The 26570-nt window shown below is 40.0% G+C and overlaps 1 protein-coding gene across 1 annotated transcript in view; it reads left to right on the forward strand.

Annotated features, from left to right (window-relative positions):
* The first annotated feature begins 2615 nt into the window (after positions 1-2615).
* LOC149311431 (galectin-1-like) overlaps positions 2616-26570 on the forward strand; it is a 155744-nt gene continuing 131789 nt past the window's right edge. The window contains exon 1 of the mRNA XM_089529508.1: positions 2616-2696. Coding sequence (XP_089385634.1) covers positions 2616-2696 — 81 coding nt within the window. The remainder of the gene's footprint in view (positions 2697-26570) is intronic.

A 26570-nucleotide genomic window follows, 5' to 3' on the forward strand; every position in this document is an offset into this window, starting at 1 on the left:
CAGGGTGCAAAAGGACCCCCCCATATCCTCATAATATCTTTCATTTACACCCTTTCAAGTACAAGCCTAGCTCTCTCAGATTGTCTTCAGAAAAAGTTCTTAAATTCTCAAGATGAGGTGCATTTCTTCTTGCAACAAATATCTGGAGTGCCAAAAAGGACACTTTCATCAAAACTGTCAAATGCAACTGTCAAATGCTTTCTGAACCTTATTCCCCCCCCCCCCAAAAAAAAAAAAATACCGCAAGGACGCGATGTGTCCTAAAAACTCTTTGGAATGGGAAGCCTTCCAAACTGTGGTCAAATCACATGCGGGACTAAGAAGGTAACAACCAAACAAACTTGCTATTGCTGAGATTTTAATTCAGATAGATTGTCTCAGCATGGTTGGACAGAGAGTAATGGTTTTACCTATCCCCACAAGAAATTTTGCATTGAGTGTGGAGCAGGTATCAAGCCCTGTTTTCTGTATTTTGTGCAAAATGTATCTATGCAAAATTAGCACCTTTTCTATTGTGAAACGAAGCACACCAACACAGAGCAAACACCCACCAGTGTGGACTGATCACAAAAGTGCAAACAACCCATCCGATGATACCACTTTTACTAGTCTGTGCAACAAGGCAACCATTGATCACATTATTTGGTTTTTCATATTTTAGAGAAATGTGCAAAACCACAGTAGTGAAAGTGCGCAACGTCTCTCAAAGACTATTAAGTACAAAATTTTTGCTGTCTTGTAGAGGGAAGATGTCCCCCATTATCAGGTTGTTGCTAGTGTTGTTGTTATGCGCCTTCAAGTTATTTCCAACATATGGCAACCCTAAGGTGACCCTATCATGGGGTTTTCTTGGCACGTTTCTTCAGCAGGAGTTTGCCATTGCCTTCCTTTGAGGTCAAAAGAGTTTTATTTGCCCATGTTCACCTACTGGGTTTCATGGCCAAGCTGGGAATTGAACCCCTGCTCTCTAGAGTTGTAGTCCAACACTCAAACCACTACACCATGCTAGCTCTTATTTATGTCCCACTTTTGTCTCAAAATTATTACGCAAAGCAGCTTCACTACACAAGGATTAATATTCCTATGAAGGACTACAATGCACTTTCCAAAGGCTTTGAAGTGTCTGCTGGAATTTCAAAATCTCCTTTTGAGGTTATGCCTTGAGCTGTGTTTGAGGTGTGATTGTTTCCAGAGATGTGAACAACAACATAATTGCAAAGTAATCTGGGATCTACTCAGTGACCCTATCAAATCCAGTGTGGCTTACTCCCTGATAACTGGGTATGTGAGTGCATTTTAACTAAAAGCGCATCCTGCATGTTTCCAGACCCGTTCTTCCAAGTTGAGCTGTTAAAAAAACCTGTAAAAGAACTTTTGTGTGTGTGAGTGTGTGTGTGTGGGTATTTGGGTTAAGATGCTGCAACAAACTCATTACATAAAAGCCCCCCCCCCCCAGCATAGCTAAGGCCCTGTACAGACCGGCCTGAAAGGCTGGCCTGGGCGCAGAGTTGGGGCATTGCATGATGCATGCCCTGACTGCAGCCCAAGGGCACCAAGATGCCGTGAGCCACTCTAAACAGCGTGCAGCATCATGATGCTCCTCTGGCACTGCATCCATATGATGCAGCATCAAAGGAGTGTCATTTCTTGAATGAAGATTCCAAGATCTAAGCCTCAAATTAAACCATTCAGCATGGCATCAGTCAGAGACAGTACCCACAGCTCTATTGCAGGACTTTTACTTACAGAGAAATTGCATACTAAAGTCAGTTTGAAAAGAAATAGTTACTTTCTGGCGAGTACATTGAAAGAGGAGCTGTTGCTTTGCAATGAGGTGATATTGTATTCTACTTAGCATGATCTTCCCTTCTATTTTTGGCTAAATTTTTCATAGTGCTTGATTCTATGGTGCCTTGACCCCTTCCTGAGCTCTTGTGGGTTTTGGTCTGAAAACTTACTTTTGCATAATTATGCAAAAAAAGAGAGAAGTCCTGTGCAGTTTTTTAAAGCCATGGCATCATTCATCAACTCCAACTGCCTGCAACAAAAGGATCTCTTCAACATCATAAGTAAACATAAAACAGGATTATTACTAATAATTTATATAATGCGTAAAGGGATTCAAGACACTTTGCCTTGGGCAAAGCAAATGTATCAAAAGAGAGGGGAGAATCCATGGAGAAGGAACTGCTACTTGCTAAACCCAGCTAGGCTCATGCCAGCTAGAGCAGAAAATCGGGGGCAGGGGAGATTATGTAACACTTATTCCAATTAACTATATACAAAATAATATGAATATAAAAAAACTGAAGTGCAAAAGGCAATGTATTTCAAGAGCACTTGTTACTTTTTAATACTTTTACAACAACTACAGGAAACGTGAGGCTCATCAGATGTTTTTGGACTGCAAACCTAAACAGCCCCAACCAATCAATGTGTTGAATAATGAGATCTAAAGGGGTTGCAGTCCAAAAAATTTCTGGACATTCATGAACTTTATGCTTTATGGTAACTAGACACATGGGGGCACCAGAAGGGGAATAACTCACAATACTGGGATTTTGTAGGACTGGGCATCTGCATGCGCCCAGCCCTATTATCAGCGTGCCAGCGCCATGATTGTGCGTGCCCGTCCATATGGGGCACGCAATGATGATGTCCATGTGGTGCAGCACCCAGACAGTGCTGTGCCATGTGTACGTCATCATTGCGCATGAGCGCGCAAATGGCACCCCACCTGTGGCACAAAAAGAACCCACCAGCAGCAGGTTCTTTTTAGTCCTCACAGAGGCCACAGTGTTTGTCTGCTGCAGCCTCCATCCGGGGAAGAAAGTATCTCCCATCTGTATCCCCCCCAAAGTCACAGAAACACATGTACAAAGATGGTCCTCTAGCATAATTCAAGCTATTGTGATCTTGTATGCCAGACAACGTAAAGGATGAAGGTTGTAAAGAATATTTGAATATATTCTTGCCTTTCTTGAGACATTCCATTGGGAAAAAAGGATGGCATGTTTAGTGTTTGTTCTTTAATCCCCTTTTCTTTCTGTAAGTTTGCTGGATGTATTCAATAAATGGGTGCCAAATCTTATGAAAGGTCAATCCATAGTGTAAGCCTCTCACTCTGTTGTTGTTATCTGCCATTTTCTCCATTAACCACAAGTCCTAGAGTCTACTCCACCATCCTGCAATATTCAACTTCCCAGTTTTCCTGTTCTTGGCTATCTCAAGCCTGGCAACAGCCAGAAGCAAACTAATAAGTTCTTTATGCTGCAGGGCTTTATCAATCATAAAAATGGGGAACAGGAGCAGGAGTGGGGATAATTGCATACTTTGTTTAGTAATCTTGGAGATCAGTTGTAAAATTTCTGTCCTATACTCATGCACAAAGGGACAATCCAGCCATATATGTACAAAGGATCCCCTGCGTTCACAACTCCTCCAGCATTTTGGATTTGCATTGGTACACATACGAGCCAATTTGACTGGGGTGAGGTACCATTAATGGACCAACTTGATAGTATTCTCTTTAATGGAAATGGACCTAGTTTTAAATGGTAAACAAGTCCATATATTTTCCCAGGTCTTACTATTAATTGAAAGGGAAAGTTCTGCTTCCCATCCTGCCTTATGAAGCATTGAGTTCCCAAATGTTTCTTCTAGCAGACAATTATATATGCATGCTATGTGGCCTTTAGAATATATAGCCAGAGAGACACACATGTGTGTGTTTTTTTAAAAAAAGTAAGTGGGCAGGGATATTCCTGTATCTGAAGCAGTTTCTTCAGTAGCTGTATTATTTAATACCAGTTCTGATGACCAGGGCCCAGAGCACAGATTAGTTGCTCCATTGTGATAGTCGTCCCATTGTGGAACAGGTCTCCAACTGTATACAGGCCATAAACCTCCCAACCTCAAAACTGTGCATATTTTTCTGGGCTCTGGAAAAGAAGGTGAGTAAGAAAAGGTCGTAAAGGGAAAGGGTAGGGAGCCAAGAGATGTCTCCATTTCTTCCACAAAACCAAGGCAGTGAGCAAAAAAGGGTTATTACAAATTTTAGTGAATTTATATATAGATTCAGAAAAAAACCAATCAAAGGTAGCAGGGGATGCAGTGATAACTTCAATGTCTACCCAATTGGTTAGACTATTTCTGCTAATCAACTGGGTGATCTGATTTAGCTGAGAAGCTTCAAAGTAAAGATCAAGTTTCAGAAGTGACAACCCTCCATATCCGGTTTTAGAATGCTTGACCGCTTTTGAGAAGTGTGGGTGTTTCCCATCAAAAACGAGGTAGTCCACTAACTTGTTCCAGCATTTAAAGTATGAGTTTGGTTGTCTCAAGGGAATCTTTTGAAAAAGAAACAACAGTTTTGGCAGAATGAAAGATTTAACTAAAGCAACATTGCCCAAATGGGAGAAATGAAGTGACTTCCAATGGGCCAGTTTTGATTTAATCCATTTAGTAATTGGATTATAATTGCAAGGGATAAATTGAGAGATATCTCTTGTGATGATGACCCCTAGATAGTTTAGACCCGAGGGGTTGATTTGTATGTGTGTTAGTCCCTCCCAAGAGTGCTGGTTTTCAAGAGTTGCATTGAGACAGAGCATCGTAGATTTTTGATAATTTATTTGGAACCCAGAGAACCTGCCAAACTGTTTGAATATTTTCTCAATCTCCTTGAAAGAATCAGGTAAGTTTTTAACATAAAGCATCACGTCATCTGCGTAAAGCCCATTTTATGCATAGTCTTATTGATTTCTATCCCTTCTATCTTGTTGTCTCTGATCAATGTTGCAATAGGTTCCAATGCTATTGCAAAGAGGAGTGGGGACAAGGGACAACCTTGCTTAGTGCCTCTTTGCAAGGTGATGGGTACTGAGTCCTCCTTATTTACATATATCATTGCTCAAGACCCCCAATACAGGTCTTTAAGCAAATTCACAAAAGGAATCCCAAAGTTAGATTCCCCAAGCAAGGCAAAAAGATAGGGCCATTCAACCATATCAAATGCTTTAAGGGCATCGAGTGAGACAAGGGCCAGCTGTGTACCTTCTCTTGAGGCATAATGTATAATGTCTAATGTTCTCCTGATGGCATCTGACAGTTTATGCCCAAGCATAAACCCAATTTGGTTCGGACGGATATAGTCAGTGATGAAACCATTCAATCTGGCAGCTAAAATGGAAGAGAGCAATTTGGTATCTTGATTAATTAGTGCAATTTGTCAAAAGGATTGCGCAAGCGGTGACAGTTCATTAGTTTTAGGGATCGGCATGATTCTAGAAATGTTCCAACTATTTGGCACTTTTCCCGTCAACAAAATCTCATTTTGTAATGCTACTAAATGTGGACTAAGGCAGTCTTTAAGGAGTTTATAAAATTCCCCTCTAAAGCCATTTCCCCAGACGGATCCGTTTGAGGGTATTATCTAATTCTTCGGTAGTGATGGTTTTGTTAAGAGCAGCAGTGTGATGTTCTGTGAGTTTTTTTTAATATTTAGGGACTTAACAAATTGGGTATTTTCATTTGATCAGAAGAGTACAATTTAACATAGAAATTATGGAATTCTTCTAAAATTTTAAATTGAGTATTACGCTTTTTTACATACACAATAAGGATTTTTTAAAAAAATAAGGATGGCGGAGGATGGTATTCCTCCTCTGCTGTCCAAGAATCATAGCATTTACATTTCTACTCCACTTAATACTGAACTAAGCAGTCTCTAAGTGGTTTATAACATGTAAGCCAATTGCCGCAACACGCTGAGTACTCCTCCCTCTGAAAGGATGGAGGGTTGAGTCGACCTTGGAGCCCCTGAGGATCAAACTCACAACATTATGGCTGCAATATCAGCATTTAACCACTGCACCACCAGGGCTCCTGGGGAATGTCCAGTACTTTTTTTTTCATAAGTAGCAGCAGCAACAGGGGGGGAAACCCTAGGCTTTTGTACAAAAAAAATTATGTCTGACACCTTGCATTGCACTGGCAAATTATAAAGTTCTGCCAGGTATGGCAATAGTTAAGGCTCATCCTCCATTACCACTTGTCCTATATATTTTCTGGTTGGGTCTTCCTCTCTCTGGCCACCCATAGGCCTCGGAAGAATAAAAGATGGGGAAGAGGGAGCTAGGAAGCCAATATACCAGCTCTGTTTCTGCAATCAATGACAGGAAAATAGTATCATCCTTCTCAACCTCCAAAGGACACATGGGAGGTCCTGGAGTTCTTTTTTCCCCTTGAAGGCAGCTGCAGGAAGAGCATTGCTTAGGTGCCTAGGTGTCCCTCTTCCTTCCCTTTTCCTCCCCTGGCCACTTAATGACTATGGAGAGGAGCCCATAGCCAGAAAACAGGTATGTGGCTTGGGGAGGGAGTTGTAGCTGAGGGAGATGCTGAATTCCTTAATCTGCCACAACCCAAAAATAGAGGTATCTTTTGAATCTTTTTGTTTTCATATGCAGGAATGAAATAAGCAGATTGACATCCTCAGTTAGAACAGCCAGATCTGTCATGCCAACCACACTGTAAAACTACAGGCCCAGGGGTAAGGAGACTACTAAGGCAATCTCCATTCCATCCATGAATGGTCCTTGAGTAAGCTGGCACTGAAGCTGTGGTGGCTGGTGACTTGTTTGTCCACTGAACAGTGAAGTGCTTCAAGTTATAGTCTAAACTTCAAAGGTGGTCTGAAAATGGGCTCAGTGTGTGAGCAGCCTAGATTCTGAGGTGGACAGCCGGGGCTGAGACTGTGGATGGAGAAATCAGAGTATCCAATAGGCCAGAGATGGGAGATAAGACCCAAGCACAGAAGCCGAAATCCAGTAATCCAATTGGCCAGAGGCAACAAACAGACAGAGGTCTAAGCACAGCCAGGCTAGCAAAATGCAACCAGAGCAGCAACAGACAGCACAGAAGAACATGTGGCTGTGACAAGAATTGAGCAACCAATGCAACCCTTAAATTGCTGTACTTCCAGCTGCCCTACATGAGTAGGGATGGCTGTATCTATTGACGTAGCCTTGATCCTTTCAGGACTCTGGCAGTTCAGACCAGGTCCTGCAAAGACTTTGGCATCAGGACTCCAGCATTCAGAGATCCCATTCTGTGACAACTTACACAGGCAGACACACTCAATACCTTAGGTAGCTCCTTGGCTGACCAGTTTCTTGAGATTATGGCAAAGGTAGCTGGTTTGTGTGTGGCAGCAATAGCTTGTTGGCATGGGGTGCTATCTGAATATTAACAATATTATCATTTTACATTGTCTTGCTAAAATCATTGTGACACAAATATTTTATATTTAATCCTATTTTTAACTCTGTATTTAATATTGCATTTTAATGGATTGCATTGCATTTTATCTATCCCATTTTGCTCCCTTTTTACTGGTCATTGATCGAAATAAATATGTGTATGTAGGTAACTCTTTAAAATTTGGGCTAAAACCCAGAACAAATTCACTACCTTACTGCCATGAAAGCCACCAGCCTCCACTGTGCAGAGGACAGAACCTCTTTACTTAAGGAGCAGCAAAGAGACATTTTACACACACAGTCTCTGTAGGCCCCAAGGTCCCAACAGCATAGATTAGGAGGCTCAGCTGTTTCATTTTAAGAAGCTTTACTGATGTCAGTAAAGGCTGTCACTTCAACTTAACAGGCAAATGGTACAATAGTGGGTCTCAATGTGCGAATATTTGTCTCATCCCCCTAACATCTTATTAGCTGTTTAATACTGTCTCTGGGAATGGGAACCCTTTAAAAAATGGGGGGGGGGGATATCATGATGAACTTGGAATGAAGAATCCCTAATTAAACACCACTTATATTCAAGCACAGGAGGGATAATGGGAGATAGCAGTGGCTGCAGGTTAGAGTATAAAGGGCAAGCAAACAGAGCAAAACTCATGATAAGACAGCGAGGAGAGGAGGAGAAAATATGTCAAAATGAAAGGCTGCTGGGCATCAGAATAACCCCCATAGAAAAGTATAGTTCACCCCTGTCAATCTCCTCAAAAGTGGAGGAAGGAAAAAGGAAAGAGCCAGAGAATAAGCCAGAAATGCTTTGATAAAAAGCAGCAGGCCCATAATTTTACATAATTATACATGATTACGAAGGTGAATATTTAACAGTGACATTCTGACGCATTAAAAACTAATGGGAAAGCTTGTCTGTTGCAGAGAGCTACCCCTTTTGCTATGCTTTGTGTCCAAGTATCTGTTACTCATATGAAACTCAAGGGTATTGTCTCTGATGTGTTTTTCCATCACATCAAATATTTAGCTATTTATTCCCCCATTCAGCACTTACCAGCAAAATGTATACATGACTAATGTGGCACAGATAGCCATCACTTCAATCCTCCTCCCTGTAGCTTCCTTTTCATTGTAATCCAGAGGCATATTTCCACTCTTACATCTCACAGAAGCTGATTGCAGCTCCTTCCACATCTAGAACTCCTTGTCAAAGACAGTGCACTGACACTCATGATTCTTTGACATTGGCTGTTAGGTAGTAGGACTGAAGGGCCCAAGATCTGAAAGGCCACATGTTGCTCCATCCTACTGAAAGCAGGGACTGTCAAATTAACAATTTGTAAGATGGTCTGAGAGCCTTTGTGGTTGAAGAGTGGTCTACAAATAGTTTAAATAAATGAAATATAATGATTCTCTTTTTTCTTCTTTATTTTATAACAGACGCATCAGCAGAACTTCTTTACAAACAGAACTACTAAAGGATGGTTTCTAGAATGGTTCAAGAAGAAATAGGTTCTAGAACAGATCATGCCCAAGCTATCTCTGGAAGCCAAAATGACTAAATTGATGATCTTGTACTTTGGCCACATCATGAGGAAAGATGAAGTTCTAGAAAAGGCAATGCTACTAGAAAGGCAGAAGGCATTAGAGAGGAAGACCACATGCCAGATAGTCAGACTCAACCAGGGAGGACATGGGCCTGAGCTGGCAGGACCCGAGCAGAGAGGTTGAGGATAGGGGGTCTTAGAGAGATCTCATCCACAGGGTTGCCATGAGTTGAAGTTGGTTCAAAGTCAGTTAACAACAACAGCAAAGGATGGTTATTTGGTTTTCCTCAGAAGATGAAAATTTGCCAGTATATCCCACTTTGAAATCTCCTATTACATCTCCCACTTGGAACTAGGGGTGTTATTCTTCATTAAATTTATTCTCAAAAGTAACAGCAAGTAATTTCAGCAATTTTCTCCCTACTCAGGTTTCTCAAAAATTGGAAAACATGTATTTCAACCATTTTCCAAATATTTTTAAACATTATTTTTATCCCTAGTTGAAACAATCAAGTCCAACTTAAGACAACCCTAAGGTCATGGCATTTTCTTGGCAAGATTTGTTCAGAGGAGGTTTGCCATTGCCTTCCCCTGAGGCTGACAGCAAGGGAGCCAGCACGGTGTAGTGATTTGAGCATTGGATTACAACTATAGAGGCCAGGGTTCAAATCCCAGCCTGGCCATGTAAAACCACTGCATAATCTTGGACAAGTCACACGCGCTCAGCCTCAGAGGGTGGCAATGGAAAACCCTCTGTGAAGAAACTTGCCAAGAAAACACCAAGATAGGTTTTCCTTAGAGTCATCTAAGGTGGGCTTGAAGATGCACAGCAATGAAGCTAAGAGCATGTGACTTGCCCAAGGTCAGACATCAAACCCCTAACAAGGTTTGGTGCAAAAGGGGCACAAATGTAGCAAAATGATCAATAGTGCCCTGTAAAAGATTTATTAGGTGGTATTGACCATTACTTAAACATCAGATTTGGGAGCAAGGAAACCGCTGGGGACCACAAAAATGGCCTTCAGGTCCAAACTTCCCTGATATAATGGAAATCACGATGGCCTGGATCCGGAAACATATCATAATGGTCACCATAGAGCTATGACACATCTTCCCCTCACCCAATCTCACTTTTTAAATGCTGTAGCCTATTCAATACAAACACTTACTGGCTGGTAGAGTAGGGGGTTGTGGGGCAGCATCAAACTATGTTATTATATCTAGATGCACAGTAGTCATATTATCTTCCGGGATCTCTAGAGGACCCCTGAGAGATCCTGGAGGATATCACTGTGCCATTTAATGGATGTGTTGGGAAATATACAACAGCTTGAAAGGTAGCTTTGGTGGGATTGGTCATTGTGCAGTTGTACAGAATTCTGAACTCCACAATGATCCAAAAAGTGACTTACACAAGCCTTTGCAGGTTTCTAACAGAAGGCCAACTTATATTTAACAGATACAATTGTCATGATTAAATACCTGAACTTTATTTACAGTTGATTTCCCTAAATATGTTATACTTTTTAAGGGGGTGGAGGGGAGAAGTAGAAGAAAAAATATTAATTATTTTCAACAATTGTTTTCAGTTGTCTCATTATTTTAGCAAAACTATTAATGAGTCGCTTCATTGGAAAATTCTTTGTTTTCCAGAACTGGAATCTGATGTGATACTTATATGGCTGAAACAAAAATTAATTTGTTAGGCGCCTGTAGCTGGCAAATGTCTAATTTGGGCTTGACTATTTCTATGGAAGCTGGTTTTGGTCTCACTTTGACAGTTATTTCTGCATAACTTGAGAGCTGCTGGAAATAGCATAATTACATTGAGGGCTTGCACTGTATTTATCTTCATAGAGATATTTTTGAAGATGTGACATCATCCCCCTTAAAATATTTTGCTCTTTTTGTCAGGATGCCTTTGGATTCCCTTCTCAAAAGTTCTAACTAAGGATAAACATTTATTCTGAATTTTCCTTTAGGTGAAATTGTGATGGTAACTATGTTTAGCAGTGTTTTAAATTCCCTGTATCTGGGCAAGGGATGGGAAGTATATTGGAAAATAAATAAAAAGTTGTCCAACAAATATGTTTCTCAAGTGCTGAGAAATCCTACTGAGAAGATCATTGGACTGATGAAATTCATCTATACAATCTTCTATACAGTCTACATAAAAACCCACATTCACATAGCATGTCCAAATAGCCTGCACCGTTTTGGAAGCGTTTTTGCAACAGGTAGAAAATTGCTAAAATTGCTTGCTGCTGAAGAATTATATCACCAACCTGGGCATCAAATGAGGGTGCTTTATTCAAACTGAGTGCCCCATATATATTCTGCTTTTCATGCAATAGTCCCCAAAGATACATCTTTCCTTTAAAAAAATTAAATCTTTATTAAACAATAACAACACAACACAACAATAATCAACAATAAAAAAACATACAAATACAAACTATTTTCTATATCTAAAAATATTTAGGGATATACAATACAACATACAATAATAATACAATACATAAGTGCTAATTATAAACCTACTACTAGCTACCAATGAAACAAAACAAAATTATTACTATTATTGTATGTTGTATTGTATATCCCTGAACAAATACATTGCAAAGGGAAATAGTGGCTTCCAGCATACCTGACTCTGGTTCAAACACAATTACCGATCTCACCTCCCTAGTTATATAAAAAATCTATACAATCAAACCTTCATATCCATGGGGGATCCATTCCAGACCGCCCCCCACTACAGATATAAAAAAACATGACACCTAAAGTCTCATTGTTCCTAATGATGGAATACAGCCACTAGTGAAGACGTGTGCATGCGCCACCTTTGGGAACAATCCAACAGATGGCAAGGTGCTGGATAGCAAGACCCCCCTGTATAATGCCCCTGAAAAGGAGTCTCCCATAACACATCAGCATGCCCCTAATCTCCACCATGTACACGTCCCTGCCAAATGGCAAACTATTAACCTATTTACAAGCAGAACAGCATTCAATCCAACTTAAGTGAACGTATGATTAATTTGCACAGAGTATCCCCCCCCAGTCCGGTGAGTGGCACAAATGAGCTAAAAATTCCTGCCTGGCCTCCTAGAATGCCCAACTAACCTAGCAAAGAATCAAGAGTAGGATCAGAAGTGGGAGTGGAAATGGAAGTGCTGCAGAAAGAGCCCCAAACAGGAAGAGCACTAGAGAGCCTTGGCTCCCCATCATACATTATGCACAACTGTATGCAAAGCCAGTTCTGTATTTCACTCCTTTCCTGCCTTCCTTGCAAATGGTATTTCCAAACTGGAGTGCAGCTCTGGCCAGGGAATGGAAATGTGAAATACAAAAAAGTAGTTAGCGATTCAGAGGGGAAAAAACTATTTTTTTTCTAATGCCTTAGTAGTTTTGATATGAAATACAGTGGGCTACCATCTTGGGGAAGAAAAGGACAAAGCAAAGCAAAAAACCCTCCAACAGTGTAAATGTAAGAGCATGAAATGAAGAAGTGTCAAATGAAAATGTGTAAGACTATTTATTTTGCTTCTGAAGTTCATGTTCAAAGGGGGAAGTCATGCATCTCCTTCACAATGTGATGTGTGAACTTTACATGCTTCTTGGGCTACCACATTTCATTGTGTGGAAATTCAAAAAGCAGATGCACTCGCATGTCATCTGTGTAGTACATAAAAGAATCCAAATAGATATACTTCTTAGAAGTGAGGTGAGGAATGAAAATGACAATAGATACAAATACAAAAGTTATTTTTATTAGACACCAGCCATACACACTATGCATTCCTGTTAATTTGTTTTATGCATAAGGTGTTATTATCAGGCTGAATACCAAGTGACTTTTCTAATCCAGAGAGTATGGAATAATTGAACAGAAATGAAGTGTCATTTCTGATTTTTTAATTAAGACAATTCCTCTAAAAGTCCCTATTGTATTTTCAATTACTTTTATCCAGAGAGAATGTTTTAGTCAGAATTACATTATTAAATACATTATGAGTTACAGCAATAACAATAAAAATGGTAATAGAAAAGAATGCAAACAGTGTTTCACATGGGAAAATGCTGAATAATTTCAGTAGCATTAATAATGACACATGTAAAAGAAGTATTCTGGATCATTGTTGTATGCCTGCAAATTGTTCGCAACTTGTGGTGACCCTAAGGCAAACCTATCATGGGGTTTCTTTAGCATGATTTGTTCAGAGGGGGGATGCCTTTGCCTCCTTCTGAGTCTGAGAGAATACAACTTGCTCAGGATCACCCAGTGGATTTCTATGACTGTGTGGGTATTTGAGCACTAGTCTCCAGAGCCATAGTCCAACATTCAAATCACCATGCCATGCTTGCTATGGCCAATATAATCCTGACATTAGCAGAGTGGGGTGGCCAACTCAGATAGCTGATTTCAGTTGTATCAAAAGGTTGGCAAACTGTTTGTATTCTTATTTGTGGGATTCTCCACCTTGGGTGCCAAATTATCTTGACCAGCCTTGGTATGATGCGCCATCTTGAGAGTGGGAGATTTGCTGTTCTGTCACAAGCGGAAAAATGTCTTGGGACATTCTCAAATGCAACAATGTAAACATAACTATATAGACAATGAAAGGAATCTTCTGGAGGAAGTTATATTGGTGTAACTAGGGTTATGTCAGAATGATTACTCTTTCAGATGTCATGCAAGGAGATAACTGTTACCTCTTTATGCAATGACCTTTCTCTGGCTGTGGAATGGCAACTGGATGGGTCCAGGAGACACCCCTATGGCCAATTTGTGACTGGAGATTCAGGTAGACTATGGTTGTTCATATTTCCCTGGCTTCTTATTCTTGAGAAGTCATTTCCCATCAATTATTAGTTTTGACAGCATAATGGGAATCAAAGCATAAATATAATCCACACTTGTTGTGGAAGGAGCATATATTTTGTTGTTAACTACAGCCAAGTTGACTTTGACTTATGGCAACCTCATTAATGAAAAACATCCAAGTCACCCTATCATCAACAGCCTTGTTCAGGTCTTGCAGACTCAGGGCTGTGGCTTCTTTGATGGAGTCAGGCACCAAACAGATGGCCCCAAAGGGCTGCCATTGGGCCTGTCCAAGGGCAGGGCATGTACATGATGCACACTCCTGGGTTGCTTGGAGGCCATGCCAGGGCCATGAAAGGAGTAATTTCTTACCACTCCTTTTTGCAGCCCATTGAAGATCACAGCAGAGAGCACCCTCAGTTGCCATAGTCCTGTAGTAGTCCCAGGGCGATCAGGGTGGCCACTCCTACTGCCCCGTCTGCTTGAGCTTCAATCTGTCTGCAATGTGTGCAAAACTGTGATGAGAACTATCCTGGACTGGGGAGAATCTTTACAGTTTGATACTTTGCACAAATTTCACCTGTGCTTGTTTTGAGCAGAAATTGGTATTTTCTGTGCAGGAAACATCATTTTCTGCATGGAAAATATTGTTTCAGTGCAGAAATATTAATCCCTCTACAGAAAATAATGTTTTCTATGCATATGAATCATGTGTTAATTTTACACAGAATAAATCTGCAATTACAGCATTTCCTGCAAAGAAAACATAATTTTCTGCACAAAAATTAATATTTCCTGCAATATTACTTTCCATGCAGAAAATATTTACCATGCAAAATAACCAATGGGATTTTTTTTCAGAATATGTCCTGAATTCATAGAATCATAGAATTGGAAGAGACCACAGGGCCAACCCAATATACATTCAGTACCCAATCAAAGCACTCCCAACAGATGGCCATCTAGCCTCTGGTTAAAAATCTTTAAAGAAGACTTCACAACACTCCAAAGAAGCCTATTCCACTGTCAAACAACTCTCATAGTCAGAATGTTCTTCCTAATGTTGAAGTAGAATATCTTTTCCTGTAGTTTGAACCATGGTCTAGTCTCTGGAACAGCAGAAAACAATTCAATATCACATCCCTTTAAATATTTAAACATGGCTACCATATCAACCTTCTCTTTTCCAGGCTAAACATACCCAGCTCCAAAGCTACTCCTCATAAGGCATGGTTTCCAGACAATTCACCATTTTGGTTGCCCTTCTCTGAACATGCTTCAGCTTGTCAGTATCGTTCCTGAATTGTGGTGCCCAGAACTGGACACAGTATTCCAGGTGAGGCCTGACCAAAGCAGACTAAAATGGCACTATTACGTATCTTGATCTAGACACTACACTTCTATTGATGCTGCCTAGGATCCTATTGGTTCTTTAAGCTACAGTATCACACTGTTGACTAATATTTAGCTACTAAATGTACTAGGGGGTGAAGCAGAGGGCCCCGAAGGGGCGGTGTGACATCACGGCACCAATCCAGCCAACCTCCACCCCAAATAGGAGCAAAAACAGTCCACTCCTATTTGGGGTGGAAAAAATCCATCCCTTCACCTCTAGAGGTGGCTTTTCACTGGCTCTGAGGCGAATGACATCTGAATGCCACAATCCCAAGCAGGCAAGAAGCTAGCTTTACCAGGCCTTTTGTTTCAGGCCTTAGACTCTTAGATCCTGTTCACATGTACTGTCGTTAAGTCAGGTGTTACCCATCTGTGCATTTATTTCTTTTCTTTTTTTCCTAAATGTAGTGCTTTGCATTTCTCCCCGTTGAAATTAATGTTGTCAGTTCTCATCAAGTTCTTTAATCTGTTAAAGTCATTTTGAATTATGATTCTGTTCTCTGGGATATTGGCTACCCCTCCTAATCTGGTGTCATATACAAATTTGATAATCCCCCAATTCCATTATCCAAGTCATCGATAAAGATTTTGAATAGCACTGGACAGAACCCTGTGGTACCCCACTAGTCACTTCTCTCTAGGATGGAGAGGAACCATTGGTGAACACCTTTTGGGTTCAGTCAGTCAACCAACTACAAATCCACCTAACCATTGCATTGTCTAGCCCACGTTTTTCTAGCTTTTTTGCAAGGATATCATGGGGGACCTTGACACAGGCCTTACTGAAATCAAGAAACACTACATCCCTGACATGTAATGCCACTCCTTCTCCATTCTTGTTTAATCTATTTCTCTGTAATAGGTTATACTCCTCTACTACTACATTTAATCATGAGACTTATTCCACTTTGTTTCAGTGAGGCCCATTATATCATATTTGCTTTGTTGTGTTTAAGAGTTCAAGTTCATCTTGTTTATTTCTCATGCTCTTTGCTTTTCTGTAGAGACATCTAAGACCATGGACTATTCCCTCAAATTGCCTATTTAAGTTTTTCCCCTCCTACTGTTGGGTTCTTATATTATTTGCCTTGTTCCCTGTATAACAGTCTGACACCCAAAAATACTGTCTCCCTTCCCCATCTAATTCAGTTTAATGCCCTCCTGATCAGATTTTTCAGATTCTTAGCAAAAGTGTTCCTGCCAAATGCTATGCAGTGCAACCATTCCTTAAGAGAAGTCCATCTTTCTGAAACTGCACACCATCTTCAAAGAAGCCAAATTTCCCCCTACAGCACCATCTGCAGAGCCAGTTGCTCACCATCTCCACTCAGAGTTATCAGCAGGTTCAGGGAAACCAGAGTTTGCAGAGATATTTTTTAAAACCATTAGAAATAAACATGGCCCCAGTGATTGGTCCGCTAGCACTGTCCAGGAAACAGCAGAATTGTGAATAGCTTTCAAAAACTATGTGGTTTTTAAAGAATTTTTCACAGAGGGAAGAAAATCCTTGAAATTACCCCTTGCTAATTTCCATCTGGATAAAGCACACAAATGAAGAAATGCCCTGCAGAAATTAAATGCATGTGGGAGGTCTTTCTTGAGTGCTTTGCTTACAACACTGATACCCACAGAACAGTTCCCATGATCTCATAATTAAAACGTTTTGATCAGTTGATGGACAACATTCCCACTCACTCCTGCACCAATGCTGGTTTTCTTTTTATATGTTTCAGTCATATTTCTGCCTAACTGATTAAAAACGGGATACTTGGTTTTCAGTCATACTGCAAAAACCCAACAATATGGCCATAATTAATCAGAAGCATTATTTAATCCTGATCATTATGTACCATACCAACCTTGGGAGGTTTGACTTTATCAGAAACAGTCATAGTTAGTGGATCAGCCAATGTGGAAGACAATGCCTTGTGCCTCTAACACAAATATTGCCAACACTCCTAAAGTATGGACCCAAACTTTTAAGGATAATATAACCTCAAATCCAAGACAGATGAGTCACCCACCAATAGTATTCAGATACATCTCCTATGTTTATATTTTCATTCATGTACGAACACACAACAAAGGGAGATAACTATTCTTACCTTCTTCATTTCTTGGGATATCTGTGTATATGAAATCTTTTCGGTAACAAATTTCACACTCTGGAGGGAAAGGAATGCAATGCAAACTGAAAACCATTATGTTGTCTTTGATTTTTATTGCTATGAAAAAAAATTAGTGTGGAATTAGGTAGTAGCAAGAGAAGACGATCGAAATTAAATCCCAGGAGCTTTACAAATGATCACTCAACCTGAACAGAGTCCTAAAATGGATATAAAAATTCTCAATAGATACTCATGTTTTCTAATTAACTACTCTGCGTCCATCACTTTGGATGGAAATCATATGTCTCAGGAGGTAAAGCAAAGAAATCAGAGTAATAGTATTATTTCAAGCTACCTTACAGACTCTCACATTACAGATTTTCAAAGGTAAATATATTTCTTACAAATATTTGCACTTCTGCTGGTTTAACCCAACCTTGAAATTTTACCAAAATATTTTACTGAAAAAATGAGACACTACCCTTCCTCTGTGAAGCACCATGTTTCTTTGAAGATGATTTCATTATCACTAGGACTTTTTTCTCTTTGTAGCATTGCCCTTCATTTAAAACTTTTTCCTCAGATGCATGAAGGGATGTCATATTCAGGATGGAGCAAGCTTGTTTTCTGCTGCTCCAGAGACTAGGGCACAGAGTGATGGATTCAATTTACAGGAAAAGAGATTCCACCTAAACATTAGGAAGAAATTTCTGATGGTAAGAGCTGTTTGACAGTGGAATATGCTGCCTTGGAGTGTAGTGAGGTCTCCTTCTTGGGAAGTTTATAAATGGAAGCAGGGTGGCCATCTGTTGGGGATGCTTTGGTTGTGTATTCCTGCATGGCAGAATGGGGTTACACTGGATGGCCCTTGTGGTTTTTTCCAACTCTATGATCCTATTCTATCTATGAGATTCACTGACTTCTATTGTATTTGGTCATAAACACACACATATATGTTTATCATAACATATGTTAGTCACATACTTTATTATCCATGCTCAATGGGACCACTCTAGCATCCACAGAATTGCTTGTGCTGACAAGACTTTTAAGTGTGTCAGTAAATAAGTAAGTAAAAGTTATTAGAGACTGTAATGTCTGAGATAAGTACATCGCATGTAGATTATGGACATAATGAATATTGGAAAAATGTTGTTTTTTAATGGCTGAGTCTGGAGAAAACCTGACCAAATAAAGAAAAAAAAGAAGAAAAACCTGTAATATTCACAGTGCAGGACTCATTCATTACAGTATTCACACATAGTTGTTTTGCACAGACAACAGCATTTTCTATGCAGAAAAACAGGGTTTTTTGTTTGTTTAGGAAATAATAATATACACTCCTGATGAAAACAACAACAACATTTTCTGCACATAGAATGCTATCTCCTGCACTGAAATTGCAGGATGGCTCATTCTGCACAAAATTCAAATATGGTTGTTTTGTACAGAAAACAGCAGAAATATTTTCTTTGCAGGGAAGGCCATTGCCACAATAGAAAATGCCATTTTCTGCACAAAAATACCACATGTGAATTTTGTGCAGAACAAGTCCTGGGCTTTGAATAGCCTTCACAAACTGTACAGTTTTGGAATACCTTCTCACAGCAGAGAGAAAATTCCTCAAATTAATCATTGCTTTCTTCTATATGCCCACTGTCTCCAAGATATGCCCCTGTTATATTTAGGTAAGTGTCTTGGAAATGGAATTTAATATCTCAACAGAAAATGACATGTATACTTTCTTTTTCTGTTTACAAGCTATTTCCAACTAACAACAAAAACAGCAACAAATCCTTTGGGTTTAACTTGCTAGGTTAAGAGCTTTCCATCTTCATTCAAGCTCCAAAATGCCAGGAACATGCAACTGTTAATAGTGATGCCCTCAAGAAATGCACTATTTAGGCAATATGGTAAGATCGCGGTTGTGGTTAGTTGCAGCCTCATCATTGCCTTGGAGTGATATGGCTGTCAGTGGCAGAAGGGGACCTTAACTCCCAGATTTGTTTGAAACAAACACATGGAGTCAGTGCAATTGAAGCTATAATGCAACTGAAGCTTCCATTCCACATTACATGTACCTAACTGGCAACAAATGTCATCTGAACAGATTAATAGATTTGGAGTTGCAATCCTCTATACAGTTCCTGGACATAAATCCTACTTGTAATATAACTCTTGTGCTGCACGGAACTTACAAAAATGCTTAGTTTGGGCTAGATCACCCACAGGTTAAATTTTGTGTATGATTATGCCAGATAAATTAGGATGCCTGCACTCAAATGTCAATGCTTATCAACCATATTAATATCCTTTGCTCAGTAATGCCTTTTATATACAGTACATAAAAAATAACAAAATTCATTACAACTTTGCAACCTGTACTATAGTTTTTTGACAACCTACATGTATCTATTCCTTACGAATTTCCATAAAGTTGTTGCTGACTTTGGCACCTGTTCTTATACACAAGTTTTGATAAGACATAATATGTGTGCAGAGGTGTTTTATCACTAAGATTGTTTCAGTGACTAGTGGCTTGTGTTTGTCCATGTGTCAATATTGATAATATATGCCGATCAAACTGCTGTCAAAGGCAAAAGAACACTGCTGGCCAAGGTTCTTTTTCTGGTTAATTGGCAACCAAATTAGAGAATGTATCTCAATTACATCTGGATATGAATAGGCAAAACATCTCAGAGCAGAATATGATTACGAATTTGCATTTACAGAAACAAGTTTAGATCTGTTATCAAAACACTGTGAGAGTCACATCAGCAGTCCTTAAATGCATCATGACATCTTCCTCTGGTACTTTAATTTAAAAGAAGAATTAGTCTCATTGTTTTAAAAGTGTCATGGTGTACTCATAGTTTAGTTGCAATTCTCAGTAACACTGAATTTCTGGAGCTCTGTTGAATCCCAGGTTTGTTTGTTTGGCTAGACTTTAAACAGACTACATCATTTCTCCCATTAAGTGAGCCAAGCAGCCTTCCAAATAGCAAGTAAGACAGATGATAACATAACCTTCTGCATCCTCACCCTTGCGATGGCAAAAGTTGTCACAATAAGAATTATTTTGTACCTCAAGGGATTTTTCCCCTGAACAATATTTATTAATTGCTTATTTAAGTCATTCAGAGGTTCCAACAAAATATACAAAGGGTACAAGCAAATGTCATTAAAACACATTTATCATTATGATAAACAAAAGAAACAAACAGAACAGAAATAAATGAAGCACTGCTGCATGGTATTTTATTTATTTATTAATTAAAATCTTTCTAACCTACCGTAAGAGTTAAAGGCAGAGTACAGGTAAAATCAATACTAATGGATTAAAACAATTTCAAACAATAAAATAATTGAAATAGTCCACAGATGCATTTACACAGTAGAAATAATGCAGTTTGACATCACTTTAACTGTCATGGCTCCATCCTACAGAATCCTGGGATTTGTAGTTTTGTGAAGTACCAGCACTCTGGCAAAGAAGGCTAAAGACCTTCTCAAACTACAAATCCCAGGATTCCATAGGATGGAGATGCAGCACTTAAAGTGGCACCAAATATGTTATTACTTTTTAAAAAAATTTATACTACAATGAAAATAAATTGTGTCCCTCATAATGAACATAAAAAAGCCACTTGGGCTGGTTTCCAATTTGCTGGAAAGGATGCCATCATTTGCTGCGTTCCCACCATGCTGTTGAAAACTCTGAGATGCTGATACAATGCATCCATGTTCAGTCCTTTGGGGGAAGTGGGGGAGGAAGGAAATCAGACTTGCTCCGCAAGATCCAAGACTCTGAATTTGTCCAGGTTGTAGAAACATGCCTTCACCACCCGTCCTCCAAAATATCTTCCATTCAAGTCAACAACCACTTTAATTGCAGATTCAATTCTTTCAAACTCTAAAAATATTCTCACAGCTTCATCATCAGGAGCACCTGGAATCTCAAAGATGACACACTTTCCAACTTTGCCATATTTTTCATTCTTAAAGACTCATCCAAGAAATCCGATTCAAATCCTTTAACAGAGATATTAAAGTGCCCAACCAAAGTGGTTCTGCTATGGAATATGGTTGGAGCTGGGGAAGTTGATGAAAACCAAATATGTTATTTCTAAGTCCAAACATGAAGTTAATTTGTTTATTTCTTTGTGTTTTGTATGTACCTTATGGACATAGCCTGAAAGCAATTTTATACATAATATTTTTTAATAATTTAAGCATAAAACATTTGGGTACAATGAACCATCAGAAAGCAAAGGTGTCATTATCTCAAGCACTCATTTTGGATTTTGGAATATTTTGGATCTTAGAATTCCAGATAAGGGATAATCAACCTGTATCATGCTGGTTTCAGCGCCAGCTAGAAGGAAATTCAGACAAAATACCTAAAGAAGCCATGGGAGGCAGCAGAGGTTCAAAGAATTAAACCAGATCACAACCAGTTATGAACTGACCTCATAGACTAAGATGGGGATCTGAGCATACTGATCATTCAGATATCACACTCATGTGAAACAGGATGAGACAAGTGGTCTGAGGACTCCCTTTTGAAAGTTTTCTCTTTCTTGTTTTCAATAATGGCTCTAGGTGGCTCAAAAGAAGCAGCCTGCCATCATGAACTGTGTTGTTGTTGTGTGCCTTCAAATCATTTCCACCTTATGGTGACCCTAAGATGAACCTATTGTAGAGTTTTCTGGGGTTGAGAGTGTGTGACTGGCCCAAGGTCACCCAGTGGGTTTCCATGGCAAGCGAAGAATCGAACTCTGATCTCCAGTCATAGTCCAATGCTCATGCTGGCTCTCTCATGAGCTACACACAGTCATCTAAAATGGGGCTACAAATGCCCTGGGAGTGATGGAACATGATGATGATGATCATGATGATATGCAGTGTTTGTCACCACATACACTGTATGAACAGGGGACACCCACATTTCCTCCCTGCTAATTTTTAACAAGAAGGAAATAAGTACTTGTTCTTGTTTGTTCTTTCTTTTCTTTTCTTTTATAAACCTTTACTTATTTATTTATTTTTGCATACCAAATTGGAAATAGGATAGAACAGACTTAATTAGGAGCACAAGCAAAAGTGACAGCAAGTGAAGTTTACAATCTTGGATCCGTTCCTAGGAGAAAGGCAAAGTATAAATCCAATAAATAAATAAATAAATAAATAAATATGACAGATATGCCCATTCCCATAGGAGGCCTACAGTTCTTACAAACAGCTGGCTCTATGTGCTGGGGCAGACTGTCATGAGACATGGTCATGAAGAGGCGTTTAGGTCAAATTTGGGAACTAGGCATTAGTGCGGAAGAACAATCAGGATCATAGGGCATCTAGAACACAAGGCAAGAAAACAAGACCAGAGTCAGGACCAAAAAAACAAGACTAGAAATCTAGTTACTGGTTATGTTTATATCCCAGCCTTCATGTAAAACTAGTGCTTAAAGTGGCTAACAAAAAAGAAAAGAAAAGATACAATAACAAAATGATAATTGAAACATTTAAAGCACATCAAATAAACAAATAAACCAACCAAGCAAGCAAATCAACATGAAAGAAATAAGATTACCCACCCAATTAAATGCTACTTCAGAAGCAAGACAGCTGCAACATCAAAAACGTTTTTACATGTTAGCAGAATGAAAACAGAGAAAGCCATACTCTAATCTCCTTTAGCAGATTGTCCATCCATCCATCCAGTGGACTCCATCCAGTGGAGGCAGCAGATTTTGAGAGGTTTTCCCTTATATTCCCGCCCACATCTGACAATGGTGGGGAAAAGAGAAGCACTTCTCCTAAAGAGAAGTCTAAGCAGACTCACATGGGAAAATTTGGGCTTTCAAACAGCTTGGCCCAAAACCTGTTTGGGCTTTATATGTTAAAATCAGCAGTCCTGTTCTGAGCGCCACAGAGCAAGAAGGATATTGACAAAGTAGTACATGGAGTAGTACAGTTGCAAGGGCTTTTCAGGGATATAGGATGGAGAAGACAAATGACTTAAAGATCATTCTTGGGGTGTCAGGAGATCCATCTGCGTTCTAGCACAGGGAGGTTGGAGGAAGACACTTTATCAACATTGTCCAGGAACCTGACAGATCATGATTCTTTCTTCCTTCCTTCCTCCCTATCCATGTTTGGAATCAGTAAGGGACTCCAACAAGGAAAAAGAAAAGATTGTGGGAAGTATAGCAGCAGCAGCAATAATAACAACAGCAATATTGCTATGGGGTCATGCAGGGGAGGAAAGAGGCAGCACAGTGGAGGAAGAATGGCAGATAAAAGATGGAAAGAATATAGAAACAAGCAGTTTCTTTATTTAGTCTCACCTTATACAGTATATATATATGGAATGAGAAATTCACAATGAGGCAAATTTGAACAAGATTATCTTACTTCAGATCAGTTTTTACAATGATTATTTAGCCTTTATCAAACAGTATCCTGTGGCAATTCTCACCTTTTTCAGATTAATAACAGCACACTGTTTATATTTGCAGTCAGATTTTTTTTAAAACAACGCCAATAACACACACACAGAAAGGAGAAAGATTTGCAGCAATATTATTGCCACATCAGTTATTATTTGGTGAAAACCTGGCCATAATGCCTTAAAAAAAAGCCAGCCATTTTATACAGCCACATAAGAACATTTTTCTCATCTGAAAATAGAATTGAAGAAAAATAGCAGTAGCCCGATCATCTCTTGGCTAGAACAGATTGTGGCATACTTTGAGGTATATCAGATATTAAAAGGGAACAACAAAAGTCTCTGAATTCAGAACTGTTTCAAAGATGAAGGGGAAAATGGAAAGCATATGTGCCATTGCTGCAAGTCAACTTTTATAGTTAAAAAAAAAGGTTTAAGTAACATAGCAGGAAACTATATGTGGAACTCAGTGCAGGCTTGTTAAAGACTGTAGCTGTTTTTATCTGTTGCATTCTGTTGAAACATAAACACAATTTCGCAGGTAGCCTGACTTCATTCCTGGCTCGTGACTAAAGGGGAATTCTTGTGGGTAAAAAGAAAGCATAAAGCAATGTTTTATCCCAACACAAAGCAGAAATGATAAGAACATGGCATCTGCTGAGATGTAAAGATTTGATAGTGGTACTCCTGTGGGAAAAAAATGCCACAGTTTGGGTTTCTGCTTGCTCCTTTCTACTGCTTAGTATTGCTGTGTCAGTGCATGCCTTTTTCCCACCTTGGGCAATTTGATCACTTTAGAGTTGTAGGAAATGTACAGTAAGGGTTCAGTCTTTTAAGTCATTAAACTTCCCATAATTCCAAGCTTTTTTTTAAAAGAAAAAAGAAAACTAGAATGCAACACTTAAACACAGCTTAAAGCTCTTACTCAGACCTAGCCTCACCAGTCAAGTAGTTAAAATTCTTCCTGGATGATATCACTTTGGATTGCAGGGGATTGCTTTGTGGTTATATGTCTGCACTTTTCTTTGCAGATCTTGGAAAGTTACCCTTAATAAGAATGGAGGTAAAGACATGATGCAGTCATCTATAATGGGGAAATGGAGAGTGCAATCCTACCACTGCAGTAATGGCGAACCTTTTGTGGTCCGTGTGCCGGGGGCAGGGCTTCTGCCTCCCAGGCAAGGGGGGGCTGTGTGTTGGGGTGAGGCCCATGAAGCGGGACTTTCATCTTCCAGAGGTGGGACTTCTGCCCTTCGGAGGCAGGGCTTCTGGGGCAGGACTTCTCCTCCCGCCCTTTCCCGGCCTCCAGCTGTCTCTGGGAGGTAGCTAGAGGCTGGGGAAAATTGGAGGGTGGGGGCAATGGGCGCGCGCCATTGCTTCTTCTCTTCCTGCACTTGCCATGGCCGCCAGCTGTCTCTCAGAATAGGGGCCCATGTGCTGCAGGAGCAATGGGCCCATGACCCCTTCTTCTCTCTGTGGGGATTTGCCAGACCTGAGCCGGCCTTCCAGGGATACCTCAGGTCTGGCAAAGACCCAAAGAAAGGAGGAGGAGTCTGCCCGTGACCCCTTCTCCTCTCCGCAGGGCTTTGCCAGACCTGAGGCAGCCTTCCAGGGACACCTCAGGTCTGGCAAAGCCCCACAAAAAGGAGGAGGAGTCTGCCCACGACCCCTTCTCTTCTCTGCAGGGTTTTGCCAGACCTGAGGTGACCTTCCAGGGATGCCTCGAGTCTGGCAAAGCCCTGCAGAGAGGAGGTGGAGTCTACCCTTCCTCTCTTTCCCGGGCCTTTCTTTACCTCGAAAGGACTCAGAGTTAGGCGTCCGTTCGTGGTGAAGAAAGGCAAGCCAGGAGGAAGAAGCCTCGGCATGCGCTCTGTCCTCTTCTTCCCGGACCTTCCCTCTCCCCCAAAAGGATCTGAAGCACGTGGCCCATCCCTCTTCCCCAGAGACCTTTCCCTGCCCCAGTGCCTCTGGCTTTCTCTCCAGAGACAGCGGGAGGCCCGAAAGTGGCAGGGAGGAGAAGGAATTGGCACACACATGCCTCTTCTGCCTTCTCCCTCGTCCCGTGCCTGGCCAAATGGTGTCACGTGCCACCCGTGGCACACGTGTCATTTGTGTCAGAAAATACAATTATTGGAAGAAATGTTTAAATGAAAGCTTATTTTTTTAAGACGGTGTTGCTTTTAAGAAATTCAGAAATCATTACAAGGGTTATTGAAATAATAACTACTGATATTGTGGTAAATGGGGAATGTTTCCGTACAACTTATACACTGTTATTCTACATTCAGTGACAGTAAATATTTCAAAAGTATATAAAAAGCTATCTAAAAAGCTATCTTTTTCAACAGGTCATCTTAATATTTTATAATAGTACAGTGTGACACATTGAAACCTAACAATATATTATATTTCATTACTTTATTTTAGAGCCAGGCAGTATGAATTTCAGATAATTTTAACTAGCATCCATCTCCATAGATCAAACCATTTTCCTGACAGCTTTTCTCAGACTTAACTTGAAATTTAAGCTGAAGTTGAAACTGTATATGTGATGGCATGTAGATAATGTACAATTCTATTTTGTAATTTTCTTGTCATTCAAAAGCATCTAGCTCTGACTTGGTATGTCAAATCTGAGAAGTAACTGAGAGAGTGACACTTCTCAATCTTCACATATTCTCAGAGTCATTGAGGAAGGCAGACTGTGATAAGCATGCTTATTCAGCATTTCATGCACGCCAAAAACTTGTCTAGCCACATCCTGTTCAGATCTTCAAAAACTTAAAAAATGACTCTGGTTAGGCAACTTCATGCTCCAAATGTATCTCTCCTGGGGGGAGTGGCAAAAATTTGCCCACTTCAAAATATGGTTCTGAACTTACCCCTCTGCTTATTCTGCTGAGTGGGATCCTAGGCTTCTGCTCCTCAATCCTTTCCTGATCGATTCAAGAATTTCTTCCACCAATGATGGAAGATGCAGTG

The sequence above is a fragment of the Sceloporus occidentalis genome, unplaced genomic scaffold, assembly GCF_023333645.1.
Source record: "Sceloporus occidentalis isolate IW3139 unplaced genomic scaffold, rSceOcc1.0.p SCAF_6, whole genome shotgun sequence".
NCBI classification, from domain to species: Eukaryota; Metazoa; Chordata; class Lepidosauria; order Squamata; family Phrynosomatidae; genus Sceloporus; species Sceloporus occidentalis.